This window comes from Castanea sativa, chromosome 8, assembly GCF_040712315.1.
Source record: "Castanea sativa cultivar Marrone di Chiusa Pesio chromosome 8, ASM4071231v1".
Taxonomy (NCBI): domain Eukaryota; kingdom Viridiplantae; phylum Streptophyta; class Magnoliopsida; order Fagales; family Fagaceae; genus Castanea; species Castanea sativa.
Genome location: NC_134020.1, coordinates 36400530 through 36417590, shown reverse-complemented (window position 1 = coordinate 36417590; position 17061 = coordinate 36400530). Strand labels below are relative to the sequence as shown.

General features: G+C 31.4%; 1 protein-coding gene across 2 annotated transcripts; it reads left to right on the top strand.

Annotated features, from left to right (window-relative positions):
* The first annotated feature begins 6604 nt into the window (after positions 1–6604).
* On the top strand, positions 6605–14052 carry LOC142607084 (uncharacterized). 2 transcript variants are annotated; one of them, XM_075778498.1, is made up of 10 exons: positions 6605–6872; positions 7523–7573; positions 9177–9293; positions 9518–9961; positions 11955–12385; positions 12566–12665; positions 12874–12933; positions 13080–13169; positions 13264–13371; positions 13460–14052. In XM_075778498.1, exons 1-10 carry the CDS (start codon positions 6804–6806, stop codon positions 13766–13768), a joined length of 1779 nt encoding a protein of 592 aa, XP_075634613.1. In that variant the 5' UTR covers positions 6605–6803; the 3' UTR covers positions 13769–14052. The 2 variants fall into 2 exon arrangements, with proteins under 2 accessions (XP_075634613.1, XP_075634612.1); XM_075778497.1 differs by having other exon boundaries at positions 6608–6872; positions 13252–13371.
* Positions 14053–17061: the final 3009 nt, after the last annotated feature.

The following is a 17061-nucleotide window of genomic DNA, read 5'->3' as shown; positions in this document are numbered from 1 at the left end:
ATCATTAGATTTTTTTATAGCCGACTGCTATTTATTTGGTACCAAATATTTTTTTCCTTCAAAACGATCGAACTTTTTCTCAACTTGATCCGCTGCATAGAAATTTGCAATGTCAAGAGTCCTCTGCTGTTCCTACGATCTCTGAGAAGCGTGATTGTCAAAATGGTTTGTATCTATTGCAATTATCTATACTACTATTTAAGGGGCTTCTCCTGTTTGGATTCCTATTTTTTTAGTTCAAAAATGCCCCTGCAGTCCTATGTTTAAATAGAGACAAAACTAAAGGATAATCTGGTAAAAACTCATTTTTTTAGTTTAAAGATGCCCCTACAGTCTTATGTTTAAGTAGAGATAAAACTAAAGGATAATCCGGTAAAAATGCAACTTCAACTCCCACTAAAATATTACCTAAAAAATAGGACAATTTTCCTATTAATTTTTAAATTTATTTATTTACTTATAAATTAGATTTTTAAAATAAAAATCATATATATATAAAATAATTAAATACAGTTTTTTTCTACAAAATAGGACCATTAAGAAAGAAAAGTCTCATGCGTGTGATGAGACTAGTATGTTCTATTCGTGTTTGTTGGGCATGCAGCAGTTATTTCTTCTTCTTCTCAAAAGCTATATTTTTCATCACGAATTATGGTGATCATTTTAACATGTTATACCTGACAAAAAGTTTTGCCATTTTGAAACAGATGAATTAATGGAAATCATTAAAAGGAGCCAATGGAGAAATGACTCTAAATTCGTGCAGTGATAAGGACAAAACTCAAGAATCATTTTTCAAATGTTCAAGATTCTTTATTTAAAAAAAGAAAACAAATATGAACCGAATGTGATGATAATAGAAAAGAAGAGGAGCGCAAAATCTGAACATGATCTCGGGAACTAATGAGAGGCTGCGAACAAGTTTAAAAAAAAATGGTGGCGATTGGCGACGTACTAATAGATTTTTTTTAATCTTATAAAGTCATGAAACAAGGAAACACAGCCGGAATCAATTCTGTTGAATTTTCCCTTTAAATATAGTAATTTTTTCACCATTCTTTTAACAATTATTATTAACATTACCTATTGTGATTTTGATGTATAATTGTAACAAAAGTAGAGTATCAATAATGATATCATATAAAAATAATGTTGCTCCCATTGCAACTTATTATCCTAATGGCATTGGTTTATAAAATATTTTTAGGAACTCTTTTTGGGAAAAGAAAAAAAAAACTAACTTTTTTTTTACTGATCTTAATATTTTTTATGAAAATTATATCAAATTTTTTCTAAAATAGTTCATTAACAAATATTCTAAGATTACCATTTATAATGTGCTCTTATTTTTTTTGAGACAAATAATGGGCTCTTATAGGATTGTTTTCTCTCTCTTTTTTTTTTTTCTTTCTTTTTTTTTTTTGGGTGGAGAATCCAGTGTTTATAAGTTATAAACTCATGTATAAGACTTATATAATTAAATCCCACCTCTCACCTCCCCAACATATACCTATTAAAAGAAATGTGTAATATCTATAAATAAAATGTGACAAAATTATAGTATATATAAAATACCAAATACCTAGAGAATAATGATATAAGGATGATTATGCCATTTTGACACAAAGCTGAGAGGCTGGTTGATTGGCGCCATGTTGACCGTTATGGGTAACGTCTCTGCTTTTTCAAGCATCTACTTTTGCCTCTGTTGGTCCATTTCTTTTTCTTCTTCAAAACCCAAGTGTAGTGTGAACACAACAATTCTTTTTTTTTTTTTTTTGGTTAAACCACCCGGTATCCGGAACCATAGGGGCTCCAACTAAATCCGGATTCGAGCCGGGTAGGACCACAAGGGCGGCAAAGCTCTCCCAACCGAGTTTTAACGCAGCTGCATGCCCAAGGCTCGAACACAAGACCTTGGTTAAGCTAGGACAACCCCTTACCAGTTGACCAACGCGCTCGGTGGTGAACACAACAATTTATTATTAATTTATTATGCAATCTCTTTCTCTCTCTCTCTAATAAAATAAGAAAATAATTTCTAGGAGTTTCAATCAACTTTGTGGTCTTCCAAAAAGTAAAGGTGGGACAAGTGGAAACATCCTTCCTTGGATTACTTTACTACAGCATTAATCTCGCAACCACACCATGGACCCTACATTTTAAGTAGAAATGCATATGACAAAGTGAAATTGCAAAACATTGTCCCAAGTCATGATAGTTTGGTTCATATGAGAATAACACAAATTCGTTTTCCTACTTTTTTGTATTTCAATTTATATTCCGGCCACCACTCAATTTTTCATCACACCTCTAGGTTTTTTTTTGTGATTGGAAAATATAGTAATCCCAAATTATAATATATGCTCTAAATTAACTCTTGCCCAAAAAATGAAAGAGAATCTGAGCACGCGCATGAGCGCGTGCTCAGAGCTAGTACTACTATTTAAGCGGCTACACCTGTTTGGAGTGGATTTTTTTTTGTTCCAAAATACCCCTAAACCCCTAGGTTTAAGTAGAGACAAAACTAAAAAATAGTTTGGTAAAAGATTTTTTTTGGTCTAAAATACCCCTATAGCCTATGTTTAAGTAGGGGCAAAACTTGGTAAAAATGATCCTTTAACTTTCACGTAAAACACTATCTACAAAATAGGAGTACACTTCCAGTACACTTACGTTAGTTTTCAAACTCAAATTGCTTCTTCTTCAGTTATGCAATTCTCTCAATTCTGTGTTTTCAAACTCCTTTCACCTACCTCTTTGCTTCAGATTTCAATACAAACGACAACAACAACAGCATAGATTTGAGGTAAGTTTTTTCTTATATAAAATTTCAGCCCTCTCTCTCTCTGATCTCACTTTTTTGTGTTTAGTGATGACGGCACGAACTGATTTTGGGCCATATGGAACAGGTTTTATTTCTGTATGCATGAAGTTTGTTTCCCTTATGTTCATTTTTTAAGTCTGATTTTTCTTTTCTTTTTTGGGGCCACATCGAACGAGTTCTATTATATGTACAGGTTTTTTTTTTTTTGCCACCAAGCTTAATGTCTTGCCATCATAACGCTCAGGGTTGAAAGTTGTTTCCCTCAAGTTAGTAACATTTGTTTGTTTTTTTTTTTTTCTTTTTTTGAAAGTCTTGGATTATGGTTTAATTTGTAAAAAAAGGGTTGTTTTATCTCCAACAAAAAAATATTATTTTATTGTGATTTAGATACTAAAAGGGCTCCACTTTGTTAACATTATCATTATCATTTTCATATCATTATCTTACCTTATCTTATTTTCTCTTTTTTTTTTTTTTTTTTTGCTTGAGTTGCAAAAAAAAAAAGGAAATCAACGTTGATGGTTTTTTTTTTTTTTTTTTGGTTTAATTTTCAAAAAAAAAAAAGGAAATCAACGTTGATGGTTTTTTTTTTTTTTGCTTGAAGTTGCAAAAAAATAAGAAACCAACGTTGATGGATTTAATAGGAAATCAAGGTTGATGGATTTTATTTTTCTTTTCTTTTATTTGGACAGTTTGATGGGTGTTTAAGTATTTTATCTAATTAATGACTATTTTTTAAACAATAGGAATGATATATATTGATTTTTTTTTTTTAGGCCACATCGAACAGGATCTATTATATATACAGGGGTTTTTTTTGCCACCAAGCTTAATGCCTTGCCATCATAACGCTCGGGGTTGAAAGTTGTTTCCCTCAAGTTAGTAACATTTTTTTTTTTTGTTTTTAAATTTTTGAAAGTCTTGGATTATGGTTTAATTTGTAAGAAAAGAGTTGTTTTATCTCCAAAAAAAATATTATTTTATCGTGATTTAGATACTAAAAGGACTCCACTTTATTAAGATTATCATTATCATTTTCATATCATTATCTTATCTTTTCTTATATTTTTTTTATTTTTCTTTTCTTTTATTATATCATTATCTTACCTTACCTTATCTTCTCTTTTTTTTTTTTGCTTGAAGTTGCACAAAAAAAAAAAATTAAACCAACGTTGATGGTTTTTTTTTTTTGCTTGAAGTTGCAAAAAAAATAGGAAATCAAGGTTGATGGATTTTATTTTTCTTTTCTTTTATTTGGACAGTTTGATGGGTGTTTAAGTATTTTCTCTAATTAATGACTATTTTTTAAACAATGGGAATGATATGTATTGATTTTTTTTTTGGGCCATATCGAACAAGTTCTATTATATGTACAGGTTATTTTTTGCCACCAAGTTTCATGCCTTGCCATCATAACGCTCAAGGTTGAAGGTCGTTTCCCTCAGGTTATTAACGTTTTTTTTTTAAAAAAAAATTCTAAAAGTCTTGGATTATGGTTTAATTTGTAAAAAAAGGGTTATTTTATCTCCAACAAAAATATATTATTTTATCGTGATTTAGATACTAAAAGGCTTCCACTTTGTTAAGATTATCATTATCATTTTCATATCATTATCTTATCTTTTCTTATATATTTTTTTATTTTTCTTTTCTTTTATTATATCATTATCTTACCTTACCTTCTCTTCTCTTTTTTTTTTCTTTTTTTTTTTGCTTGAAGTTGCAAAAAATAGGAAACCAACGTTGATGGATTTTATAGGAAATCAAGGTTGATGGATTTTATTTTTCTTTTATTTTATTTGGACAATTTGATGGGTGTTTAAGTATTTTCTCTAATTAATGACTATTTTTTAAACAATAGGAATGATATATATTGATTTTTTTTTTCTTTGTGGTTATCAGGTTTGACTCATTATTTTAGAGTATGTGTTCTAAATGGTGCCCTCTCTTCCTCTTATTATTTTTGTTTGTTGTTTTTCTTACATTTAAATCTTACTCTCTCTTTTTTTTTGTATTTTTTTTAGGGTAACATATCAACAATTTAGTTAGATTGCATAGAAGACACATTAGATGAATTCGGGTGAATGAAATGGTAGTTAATCTATGAAGTAGTTGTTAGAAAACATTTTTTGTAATATAAATATCCTACCTTATGAAATTTAATATTTTTCTTTTTTGTGCCTTTCATTGCACATTTGATAACTTTGTAAGCAATTGTCATATATACAAATTTGCTAAAGCAAGAATGATACTGGATAACTTATCTATAAATGTAGTAATCCCAAATTATAATAAATGCTCTAAATTAACCCTTACCCAAAAAATAGAAGAGTCTCTGAGCATGCACTCACGCGTGTGCTCAGAGACTAGTGTTGATTTACAGTTTTAACTTTTATTTTTTTATGGGTTATTTCTTTTTTTGAGAAATAAGAATAAGTTAATTAAATTAGAGGTATTTTTTACAGTAAAAAAAAGTTTAATTTTGTTGATTTATAGTTTTAACTCTTTTTTATGAATTATTTCTATTTTTGAGGAATAAGAATAAGTTAATTAGATTAGGGTTATTTTTTACAGTAAAAAAAAGTAATAACTAACTTTTCAAATCCTCTTAATATATACAGACTAGTCTCATCACACGCGCTCCACATGTGTGATGAAACTTTTTTTTTTTTGGGGATTAGTATTATAATTTTTCACTTATTTTAATTTGAGATTTACACTTATTTTTCCACAAAAATTGCAGGTTTAGAACCACTAATATAGCCAAGAAATAAGGCTAGCTCTAAAGAATGAACATAAAATAACATTGAAAGATGTTTAGGGCCTGTTTGGTACCCTATCCCAAACTCACATTTTTACATTTTAAATAACATTACACACACTTTTTCACTCACACATATTTCAAAAAATTACAAAAATCTCATCTCAAACTACAAAAATTTCATCTCAAACTACTCTACCAAACATCTTTTTTTTTTTATGTGATATGTGGCAGTTTTTTTTTTTAATAGGAAACGGTGGGTGGGATTTTTTTAAAGAAGGTGGGGTAGTTTTTATTTTTTATTTTTTTAGAGAATTTAGGATATGTGTTTTTTTAATAGAAAACCGTAGGGTGGTTTTTTTAAGAAGGTGGGATGGTTTTTTTAGAAAGTGTACTAATTTTTAAGAAAAAATTTTCTCTAATCTTTTTTTTTTTTTTTGAATTTTGTTGAATTAAAATTTTAACCCTGTTTTTTATTTTTTAAGAATATGGATTATCTAATTAGATTAGTTGATTAGGGTTATTTTTGACATTTTTTAAAGTCATAACTAACTTTTTGAATCCCCTTAATATATAGGGAAGAAAATATAATGATTAATATATAAATATAAACCAAGCAGGAATTAATAACATGTCCTCTTTCACTTTTAAATTTAATTATGTTGTTTTGATTATATTGTCAGATAGAGCAAAGATTTAATTTGATTAATGGGTGGAGGTACAAAACCTCATTAATTAGATTCATTGGTCATTGATACATTATTATAAGTTAGTTGTTACGTGTTTATTTTACTATAAATGATGTAGACATTAGAAACATTAGAAGACTTAAAGACTCCTCAGCAGAAGGTATAACCGCTATTCTAACTCTGAAGCTACAAGTGCAAGCTACGCCAAGTAAAGCCCCCACAACCACAATACCATTCTTTTCTCTGCATGATGTCCCATCCACAAATGAGACGGTTAACCTTAACCGAGTTCATGAACCAACCTCATCACCATGATAGCTCTCTCTCATCAAATCCTTCTCAAGCAACGCAAAAATTCTTTTGCCCTTCAATTCAAACGTCAACACCAACAACTACCTGCAGTAGTAGCCACTCTTCCTTTGTGTCCAAGCGATCTTTAAGTTCCCACCTACACCAGGATGATCAAAACCTGAGGACCATTCCATGCTGTTTTATTTCTTCCAAATTTTGGGGTAGACTCAGACTAATGCTAGGCTGTGGTGAAGTTTCTCCAATGGCGAGCCGAAGGGACTCATTTCACACGCCCTTGGAGATTGTAAGTTTTGTCTATCATTTTATGCTTTGTTTTCCAAAGAGGCTTTTTAGTGCATCTACTACACATAAGAAAAAGATCAATTGCTAGTAATATTGTAACTTATTTTTTATGCGTTTCTTACTTGCCATGAATGATTCAACACCCCCCTCCTTTCTTGCTTGCTTTGCCATGATTGCCAAAGGTTTGCAGTGCTTTACGTTTTTTTATTTTTTATTTTTTATAAGATAGAATTCTACTCTAATTTAATCTAAGTGCATATGTGTGTGAAACTTCTAGTCTAATCTAAGTGTATATGTGTGTAAAACTCCTTTCTGGAGGCTTAAATTCTGGCTCTTGCCCCTACATCTCACAAGCACTTATACTTGTAGAGTGATCATTGCACTGCAAGAGTATGCAGTGATAGTGCTTTATGTTTTAAAAATGATGAATTTTGTACATATCATTTGTAAGTTATTTCAAGAAGGTTGTTGGTTAAGCTTCTAACTAAAATAATTCAAGCATATACTTCAAGCAATGTTAATACTTTCTTGGTGCTACTCTTATTTCTTTATGTTCATATTTTCTTCATTTTGATTATATATATATATATATATATATATATATATATATATATATATATATATATATATATTGTTCTTGCAATATTACAGAGAAGGAAGAAGTTTAGTGAGCAGCAAAAGAGGGAGCATCTTGAAAGAGAGGTATGTGTAAACCATTTGTCTTAATTTTGTAACTTTAGGTCTGAGACTCGAGGAAACCAAGCATTTTTGAGGATTTAATAGTTTCACCACACAACAAACAAGACCATAAGTGATGGGACCCTTGTCTTTTTTTCTTTTTTCTATTTTGAGAAACAAGATGGGACCCTTGTCTGGTTCATTTTCCTTGTGGTTTCAACTAGACAGTCCATAATTTCAGTAAGAAAAAAACTAGACAGTCCATAATGGATTGGGCAAAATTCAATAATTATTGTTTAAAAGTAACGCATTTATTTCTTCATTAATGTAAATAGTAACAGAGTTTTTTTTTTTTTGGTTGTTTTTTATTTGAGAATCGTAATAGTAATAGAGCTGATCCTAGTAGTTGTAGACCCAGAAAAAGCTTATTCCATTCTTTAAGACATCGGCCTACACTGAGCACTCACCTTGATTATAATAACTCACGCTCTATGGCTCTTAAATCATATGTATATAATAATTAATTCTCATTTTGTTCCCCTTTATTTTTCTCTTTCTAAAAACAATAATAATTTTTTTATGGAATCATAATCAATTAATTACATGGGATACAAGTCATTTCAGGAAGATTGCAATGCCAAGGAAATGGAAAAAGCTCTTTTTCAAGTAAATCTTTTCACACTAAGAAATTTCTCTCTCCCAAAAAAAAAAAAAACTGAAAAAATGTTTAAAATATTAAAATTTGTAGTATCTTGATCAAAAGTTCTTACCTTTTTTACTCAAATACTCAAAGCATCATCTCTATCTTTATAAAACAATAATTGATCCTAGGCTATTTGAAAAAAGAAAGAAAATTCACATTCCATTTGGGAGGGAAATGAATAGAATAAAAAAAATCTCTATAAAAGGATATTTAGTCTATTTCCTTATTTACATGTTTAATTAGTACAAGAAATTTAAAAGATTGAGCTAATGTCCTGTCCATTTCATTTCCTCCAAAAATGGGGTTGGGGGAGGAGAAATCATTTCTTCATATAGAGATCAAATATTTCATCTCTATTTATATAGGGTCCGATTAATGTGTGCCCTTAGGGCACACATTAAACCACCCATTTTTGAAAATATTTTTTTGAAAATTCAAAAAGTTGTCAATACTTTTTCAATTTTCAAAAGAATATTTCAAAAAATGATTAATTATTGTGTGCTCTTGGGACACACATTGGCAAAATCCTACTATTAAATTCAATTCAATTCAATTCATTTATTGTATAACTATATATACATATATATATATATATATTTTTTTTTTTTCCTTTTTTGTTAAGATAGTCCTTTGTTATCTACCTATTTGATCTAGGTATATAGATATTATCATCTCTTTCTCTATAAAACAATACTTGTTCCAATAATTACCATTTTGTTCCTTTTTTTTATTATTATTTTGATAAATTTAATCATTTAACAATTATGATAATTCCAAATATGATAACTCCAAAAAAGACAAGGCGAGAAAGTAATAAAAATGACAAAAGATATAATCTATATGTTTATGAGTTCCATCTAGACGTATGAGTCTATACATATTATTGGAGAAAGCTAGCCGTATTAATGATTTCCCATATTGTAGGTCTCTATGCTTCAAAAAATGTTGAATCAAGAAGAAAATATGCATGAGGTTTTGGAGCATATCCTTAATCAACATAATGGTTCTGCTGTCAGCATACCGAACTTCCTTCCAGTTAAGGTAAACTTTTTCTCATTTGTGACATGGAACAACACGCAACATCGCATTAGGAACACATATTAGAAACTTCTTGTAGCAGTAATATATGACTTCTGATGAAATGATAGAGTTGGTAAGGAAATGATGGCCTAAAATACTTTGGACTAGGTTGATTCACTTAATCTTGTTTAAGGTACAAAAACAGCAAAGTGATAACGTATTTATCTGTCACGTAAATTATGCAGATAAAGCAGCTGTTGGCAGAGTTAGCCATGGTTGAGGGTGAGATACTTAGACTTGAAGGCCAAATAAGCGAACTTCAAAAGAGTTTGAAACTTGAGCAGGAGGTCACCGTGGAATCAAAGTCCAAAAAATGGAAACATGGAACTCTAAGCAACCATGTGGGTCAAACATCACCAACAACAAACACAAACCCCATTAACAAAGTTGGTAATGAAACGATGGCCTATGACACCAAAGCATTGCATTTCATAAGTAAAGCTATAAAAGGCGATTATAATCTCAATGATTTCACTATAGCTGAGAAATTGGGAAATTCAAGAGGATTTGCTGATCAAAAGGAAAATCTTCTCCATGAGGCTGTTAAATTTCAGGACAAGATTCCAAGAAAAAGTGGGATGCTGAAGCCATCCTCACCCTTGCGTGAACCACGACACCCATCACCCAAGGTAGGTCTCAGTTCATTTGTGCCATGTTATGTTATTATTATTGTTGTGATTTTTAGATAAGAATAGTGATTGTGGGCTTTTCTCATGTTTCAATTTACTTTGAAAAAAAGTGCAAGTATTTTGTTAAAATTCAATTTAGCCCATAACTTTAATTCCGATTCTCAAATTAATCTATAAGATTTAGTTTTTGTCAATTTAGTGATTGTTTGGATAAAAATTATTGCGTCTATGTTTTAGTCAAGACGCGTTTTAGTCTCTTTTTTTTTTTTTCTCTACACGTATTTCAGCTTAGGGGACAAAAGTTAATGTTTACACTGTGCAATTACTGTTCAACCACTTTTTTTATTAAAAATAGGTCACACGGTACTATTTACACATTTAAAAATGATATTACTACATTATTTTCATTTTTCAGCTGTATCCAAACGGATCCTTAGTATTTCACTTTGTCAAAATGAGTTAATTTGGTCATTCCAGTCAAATCTATTAGTTAAAAAAATATCGTTTAAATTATTTTGTTTAATTAAAATTTAACCGATAACGTTCATGAGATGTGCCATTTAATAGATATTATTTTTTGATAAGTATTATTTTAGAAAGTAAAAAAAAAAAAAAAAACAGTTTCATTTACTAAGAAATTTAGATAGAAGGATTAGATTGACTCATTTTAACAAAGTGGGAGACTAAATTAACAAAAATTAAACCTGAAGGACAAAATTGACAATTGAAATAAAAGTTGAGAGTTTAAATTGAATTTTAGCCCACATGCTTTTGGTTTGAATGAAGTGGATGACCCACTTTCTTTTCAGGAAATTCATGATAGTATAAAAGTTTCCCTCTTTGTGGGATCATGGAGAGTCATACAGCAATATATGGTTAGATGTAGATAATGAACGCTAATTCCAAGTTCCCAATGACATTTGTTAGAGATATATTAGCCCATTAGCATAAGCCCAAGCCTAATTCTACTTTGTGTGTAAGCCAAGTTTCCAATATATGGTTAGATGTAGATAATGAACGCTAATTCCAAGTTCCCAATGACATTTGTTAGAGATATATTAGCCCATTAGCATAAGCCCAAGCCTAATTCTACTTTGTGTGCAAGCCAAGTTTCCAACTTGTACTAGAAGTCTATTAGTTTAGGGTTTAGTCTACTATATATACACATGTTATGGTTCATTGTAACACAGGATTTGTACTACACTCTAATATATTATTGATGTAGCATTTTAGGGTTTCCTCCGTGGATGTAGGCCGTTAGGCTAAACCACGTTACCCTCGTGTGTTATTGTGTTCTATACTTTATGTTTTTGCTTCCGCATCCATACTAGCATATTCAACATGGTGTATCAATGCTAATATTTAACATGGTATCAGAGCTGCCTTCCTATGGCCATGGTTTTCTGTCCTTACGGTGTATTAAGAGCAATCTTTGTCTTCCTCGGTGTTTCTTCGCTGCGTTCATCTTCTTTGGTTTTTCACTGTTGCCGTCAAAATTCTCCGGTATAGTCATGTCACCGTTAGAAGTCGCATCAACACTGCAAGACCATTGCCTTTCTCAAGCCACCGTCACAGAGCCAAACTTCATTCAATGGATCTTTTCAACCTAATCAAATCTCAAGATTTCATCAAGTTTCCATCTTGAGTTTGAGAGGGGGTGTTAGAGATATATTAGCCCATTAGCATAAGCCCAAGCCTAATTCTACTTTGTGTGCAAGCCAAGTTTCCTACTTGTACTAGAAGTCTATTAGTTTAGGGTTTAGTCTACTATATATACACATGTTATGGTTCATTGTAACACAGGATTTGTACTACACTCTAATATATTATTGATGTAGCCCTTTAGAGTTTCCTCCGTGGATGTAGGCCGTTAGGCTAAACCACGTAACCCTCGTGTGTTATTGTGTTCTATACTTTATGTTTTTGCTTCCGCATCCATACTAGCATATTCAACATGGTGTATCAATGCTAATATTTAACAACATTGTTTCAGCTAAAAGAACGTAATCCACCAATCCTTTCAGACCTCCCTCCAAAAGCTCTACCCAATGCAAACCAATCAGAAGAAGAAAACCAGCAATGGCAACCCAACAAGCTATCCGAGAGCATCTTGAAGTGTTTAAACGTCATATATACGAGACTGCTTAGAACATCAAGAGCAATGGAGTTAGAGAAGTCAGGCCCCGTTTCAAGGTCCATGAACGCTTCTTTTAGCTCAAGAAGCTTCAGGGCCGAGACTGGCTTAAAGTCAAGCCTTATACAAAAGGAATCAAGGCAACAAGACCCATATGGTATCTTCAACATGGAAGAGTCCATTCCTAGGGACATTGGTCCTTACAAGAACTTGGTTGTATTCACGTCAAGCTCTTTGGACCACAAGTTCATATCAAGCCCCAGTTCTATTCCTTTGCTAAGAAAGTTGAGGTAGGCCTGCTGAACTCTATAAATAGATGAGTACAGCTAGAGTTACTATAGTACATAATTAAATGGTGCAATGGTCCCAATTGTCGACATTTTTTTTTTTAATGAAAAGTTGTCGACATAAATGCAGCCATGTGATTAGATTTTATTTTGATTTTTCATTTTTGTCTTTGTGGATTACAGGGTTTTGTTGAACTCTCTCCAGACGGTGGACTTGAGATTCTTGACTAACCAACAGAAATTAGCATTTTGGATCAACATGTACAATGCTTGTATTATGCATGTAAATAAAATATTCAATACCATTCTTCCTTCTCTTGTATATCTTATTAAATTGGGGTCATCTAGCCTGATGTATGTGTAATCTTTTGCCAGAGTTGCTGCTCTGATGCTTAATTAAGCTTACGCGCACACCAGGATGCCCTTATAAATCTTATAGAACTATCATTATCAAAAGCATACTGATGTACTCATTTAGATATCTGTTTCAGGGATTTCTTCAATATGGTGTGCCTTCTACTCCAGAAAAACTGCTTGCATTGATGAACAAGGTACATCTCAGAACTCTTTCCATGTTAACATTGAATGGATACTGGCAATACTTCCCTTGCTTTGCCAAGTATGAAAACATGCAGATCATCAAGTTAATAATCGACCCTAGTAATCTTACTCAAAATTTTGTATTTTGTGAATTAAGGCAACCCTTAACATAGGAGGTAATATTATAAATGCTCAAGCAATAGAGCATTTTATTTTGAGAAAGCCGGCTTCTTCTGGTGTGAAAGAGGTAAATATCATTGAACCTATACTTTATGTAGAAGTAATAAATGTATTACTGGTACAATCTTCTTAGAGGTGATTTCTAGTAGGTTTATCTTCAGAGTGACATGGATGATAAGGAAGCCATTGTTCGCGAACTTTATGGACTTGAATCAATGGAACCAAATGTCACATTTGCTCTGTGTTGTGGAACTCTTTCATCTCCTGCTGTAAGTTGAACAATCAAACCTTTGGCTGACACATTTTTTCCCAAATTATTCACATGCTCAAAATCACAAAAAAGCATCATATGTGCAGGTAAGAATGTATACAGCTGATGGTGTTGTAGCTGAGTTGGAAAAATCAAAGCTAGATTATTTGCAAGCTTCAATAGTAGTGACTAGCACAAAAAGAATTGCATTCCCAGAGCTCCTGCTTAGAAACATGCTTGATTTTGCTGTAGACATAGACACATTGGTGGAGTGGATTTGCCACCAGTTACCAACATCTGGGTCATTAAGAAAATCATTGGTGGATTGCTTCAGGGGACAAAACAGTGGCAAGATATCTAGCATTGTTGAGAAGATACCATACGACTTTGAATTCCAGTATCTGCTGGCTATATAGGCTCCATAATTTTCATCTCTAGTGTTGGTCCATTCTCCATAACAAATAACAATATATATTAGGAAATTAACTTGGTCAAATTGATTTTTTTGACTTTATTTTATACATGTCATGGGAGATTTTTTTTTTTTTTCGTGGGAGGGAGATTTTCTTGTTTCCAACTCATTACTGGATTTGCCTAGAACTAAGGTGACCTCGATCGTCCTCAATATTAAGTGGTTAATGTATGGTTAACTGTTGCTCTCAAAATGAATACTAAATATGCGATTGGGTTTTGCTTAAAAGTTTTTTGCTTTTTGCTTTTTGTTTTTTTTTTTTTTTTGTCTTAATTGTTTTGCAAATAATCTAGTTTTTAGCTTTTTGTTATACATTTAATGTGTGTTTGACTTCAAATTAAAAAGCCAGCTTATTTTACTAAAAGTTATAAAAAGAAAAACTATATCTTCAATAAACATTATGTAAATAAGCTAACAAAATTAAGCAAAATTCAAACACACCCTAAAATTAATTAAAATTGTGCTTTCAAAACATGATTTTAAAAAAGTGTACAATAATTATTACTCAAATTAAATTTTTGATGACTTCAACATTCATGTAAGACTCCATGTGTGGCTAATATTTTTCGAGTTGTATGTGGCTTTTCAACAGAACCTTGTGTGGAGCATAGCAAAAACCAATTTTAAACTTCGATCCAAATTAGAAAATGCACTTTGTCCTTGTGGTAGGTCCAATCCAATTGAGAAGAGATGGCATGACTAATAGAATATTTGTGGAACTTATGTACGGCACCTCTAAAAAAACTAATATTGCTTGCATAAATTGTGAGGTTTAAGTAGACATCCTATTGTTATTCAAGTGGTACATATAATATTACCAATTGCGGAGTATGAGATGAATGAATCCGCATCAAATTGACTGTAGGCCTTTTTTATTCATTAAGAAAAAAAACTAATACTGTTTTGAGAAGAAAAATCACCAAACTCCCATGGGAGTTTGTATTAATTGCCGACGTTTTTTATTTTCAGCCTACAGGTGCAATTTGTATCAATTGGAATTGACCATTCTATTCAAATGGGTCTCCAAATTCAAATCAAAAGTCATACCCCAAATAAGTAACTTGTCAACCTTATTAATTGGACCATATTCTTAGTATGCACGGTCATAGTCAATCAAATTATATAAATAACTAAAATCTGTACGAATCATAGACTATTCAGAGTTCTAGATCAGTTAAATTAAAGAGCTGCAATTGTGACATGCTTAGAGAAAAATAATAAAAAGGTAACAAAGTTATATTCATGGTTTAATGTTTTCTCAATACTTTTAATCAGAGACTAATCATTGTTCGCAATGGGTAAGCACATAGCAAAGTAAATCACTGGCCCAGAAAGTTTTTTCAAAGTGCTGGTGCCCATACTTGAACTAGGGAGCTCCTAGTCAAACCCAAAACAGTCACTTTGAGACCGAGTGTCCAACCACTCGGCCAACCCCACTAGGTTTAATTTTACTCCTAAAAAAAAAAATTATGAATATCTAATTAGGCACCGAAATACTTTTGTTACTGGGGCCATGGCCCCAAATATTTTTATAATTTGTTCAAAAGAAGGAACAATTGAAGCCGTGGCCTCCCGCTCCCATTTTTTTATCCTTCATCCAGCGGTCAGTGCTCACATTTTGACTTAGCGTTAAGCTCTTCCATCTTTCTTAACAAAGACTCTTATGCTTATTTGAACCTTAGATATTAGAGTCATATTTTCTATGTAATTAGATAATTTTTTTGACAAAATGCATTTTACTTGTAATCAAGTAGATCTAAGTTGGGTTTAATGTATCAAGAAATATGTTGTTCAAACATATCAAGTGGTATCATTAAAGACATAAAGTTTGATCCAAAAACAAGTGAAGAAAAGATGTTTTATTAAAACTCGACACAAGCTGCTATTGAGGATTAATGGAGAAGCTTGAAACAAGCTCGATCTGTCAAGAACTACGAATTCAGAATTCTCAGATCTGAATTTCGGCCCATGATGACTTGAATGACTAGGGCTTCTCTCTTTACACCCTAATTATATATAAGACTTATTTTAAAAGTCATCAAATATGGAAAACAGAGACCTATAACTTATATACTCTGTGTGAAGTTACTGTGTTTGTATGCCTTAAGTTTTTGTAACCAAATGCTTCCTGATCTTTATCGTTTATGAAATGAAAAACTTTGCAGCCAATAACAATCAATCAAGTTACTAAAGTTAGTAACGTACTGAGATTCGTGCAAAGAAATTAGTCACAAATTAGAGATTTGTCCAAAGTAAAGAAGTCTACTACAAAGATCAAGTCTAATTGGATATTGGAGCATATGTTCAACTGTAGGCTTGTATTTTGATTATTCTTGTCACCGTTTGATTATTGATTAGTTAATTCTTAGAAGTGGTGACCTTAAATTCACCCGGCGAGGTTTTTGCCTTGCGATAAATTTTCTTCATTTGTCAACAAATTACCATATTATTTATTTTCCGCTGCATATTAATTATTTGGTAATTTGTTGGTACCTCAACGATTTACATATAATTTGACCTAATTAATTAACTTGGATAATTGAATTAATTAACCAGGGTCAATCTATTTTAACCTAACATAAGAGAAAATGGATTTCAATTCTTGAGTAGTACTAGATTCTTTTCTTCTTCTTCTTCTTCTTCTTCTTTTTTGCATTTCTATTTATTTGTCTTGTGGTCTATGATTTTCTTTTTTCCTTTAAATTATTAAACCAATTGATAGGCCTTATTCACTATGTTTATCTAGAATTTCATATTGGCTTATTGATTTTGTTATATTTAATTTCTATTAATATTATTATTATGTCTTTTTGTAGATGTAGTCTAGTGTTTTATTTATTAATTTATTTAATTTCTTGAATGGTAGGGACTTATAACTGTTCAAAAGTATAAGAGAAAGTTAGGGAGTACAATAACCTTATGATACTCAACTGGTAGTTTAGTTTTGTTAGTATTTTGAGTGCTAATAAGAATTACATTAATTAAACTAATATATGAAGACATACATACATAAATCGTGAATCAATAGGATGGTTTAACTTAACCCCACGCCCTCTTCCAACAAAAATTCCTAATTCTAACACTGTATTTAATAAATGGGATATTAAAAAGGTACTTGTAAGAGCACGAAATCTTGGTAGCCCAAGCTCACTTAGAATAGTGAGATTGATGTTCCTAAATCCGGCCCAAATCAATAAATATTTGTAAAGAGAGTGGGATGAACAAGTTAGGTTTCGC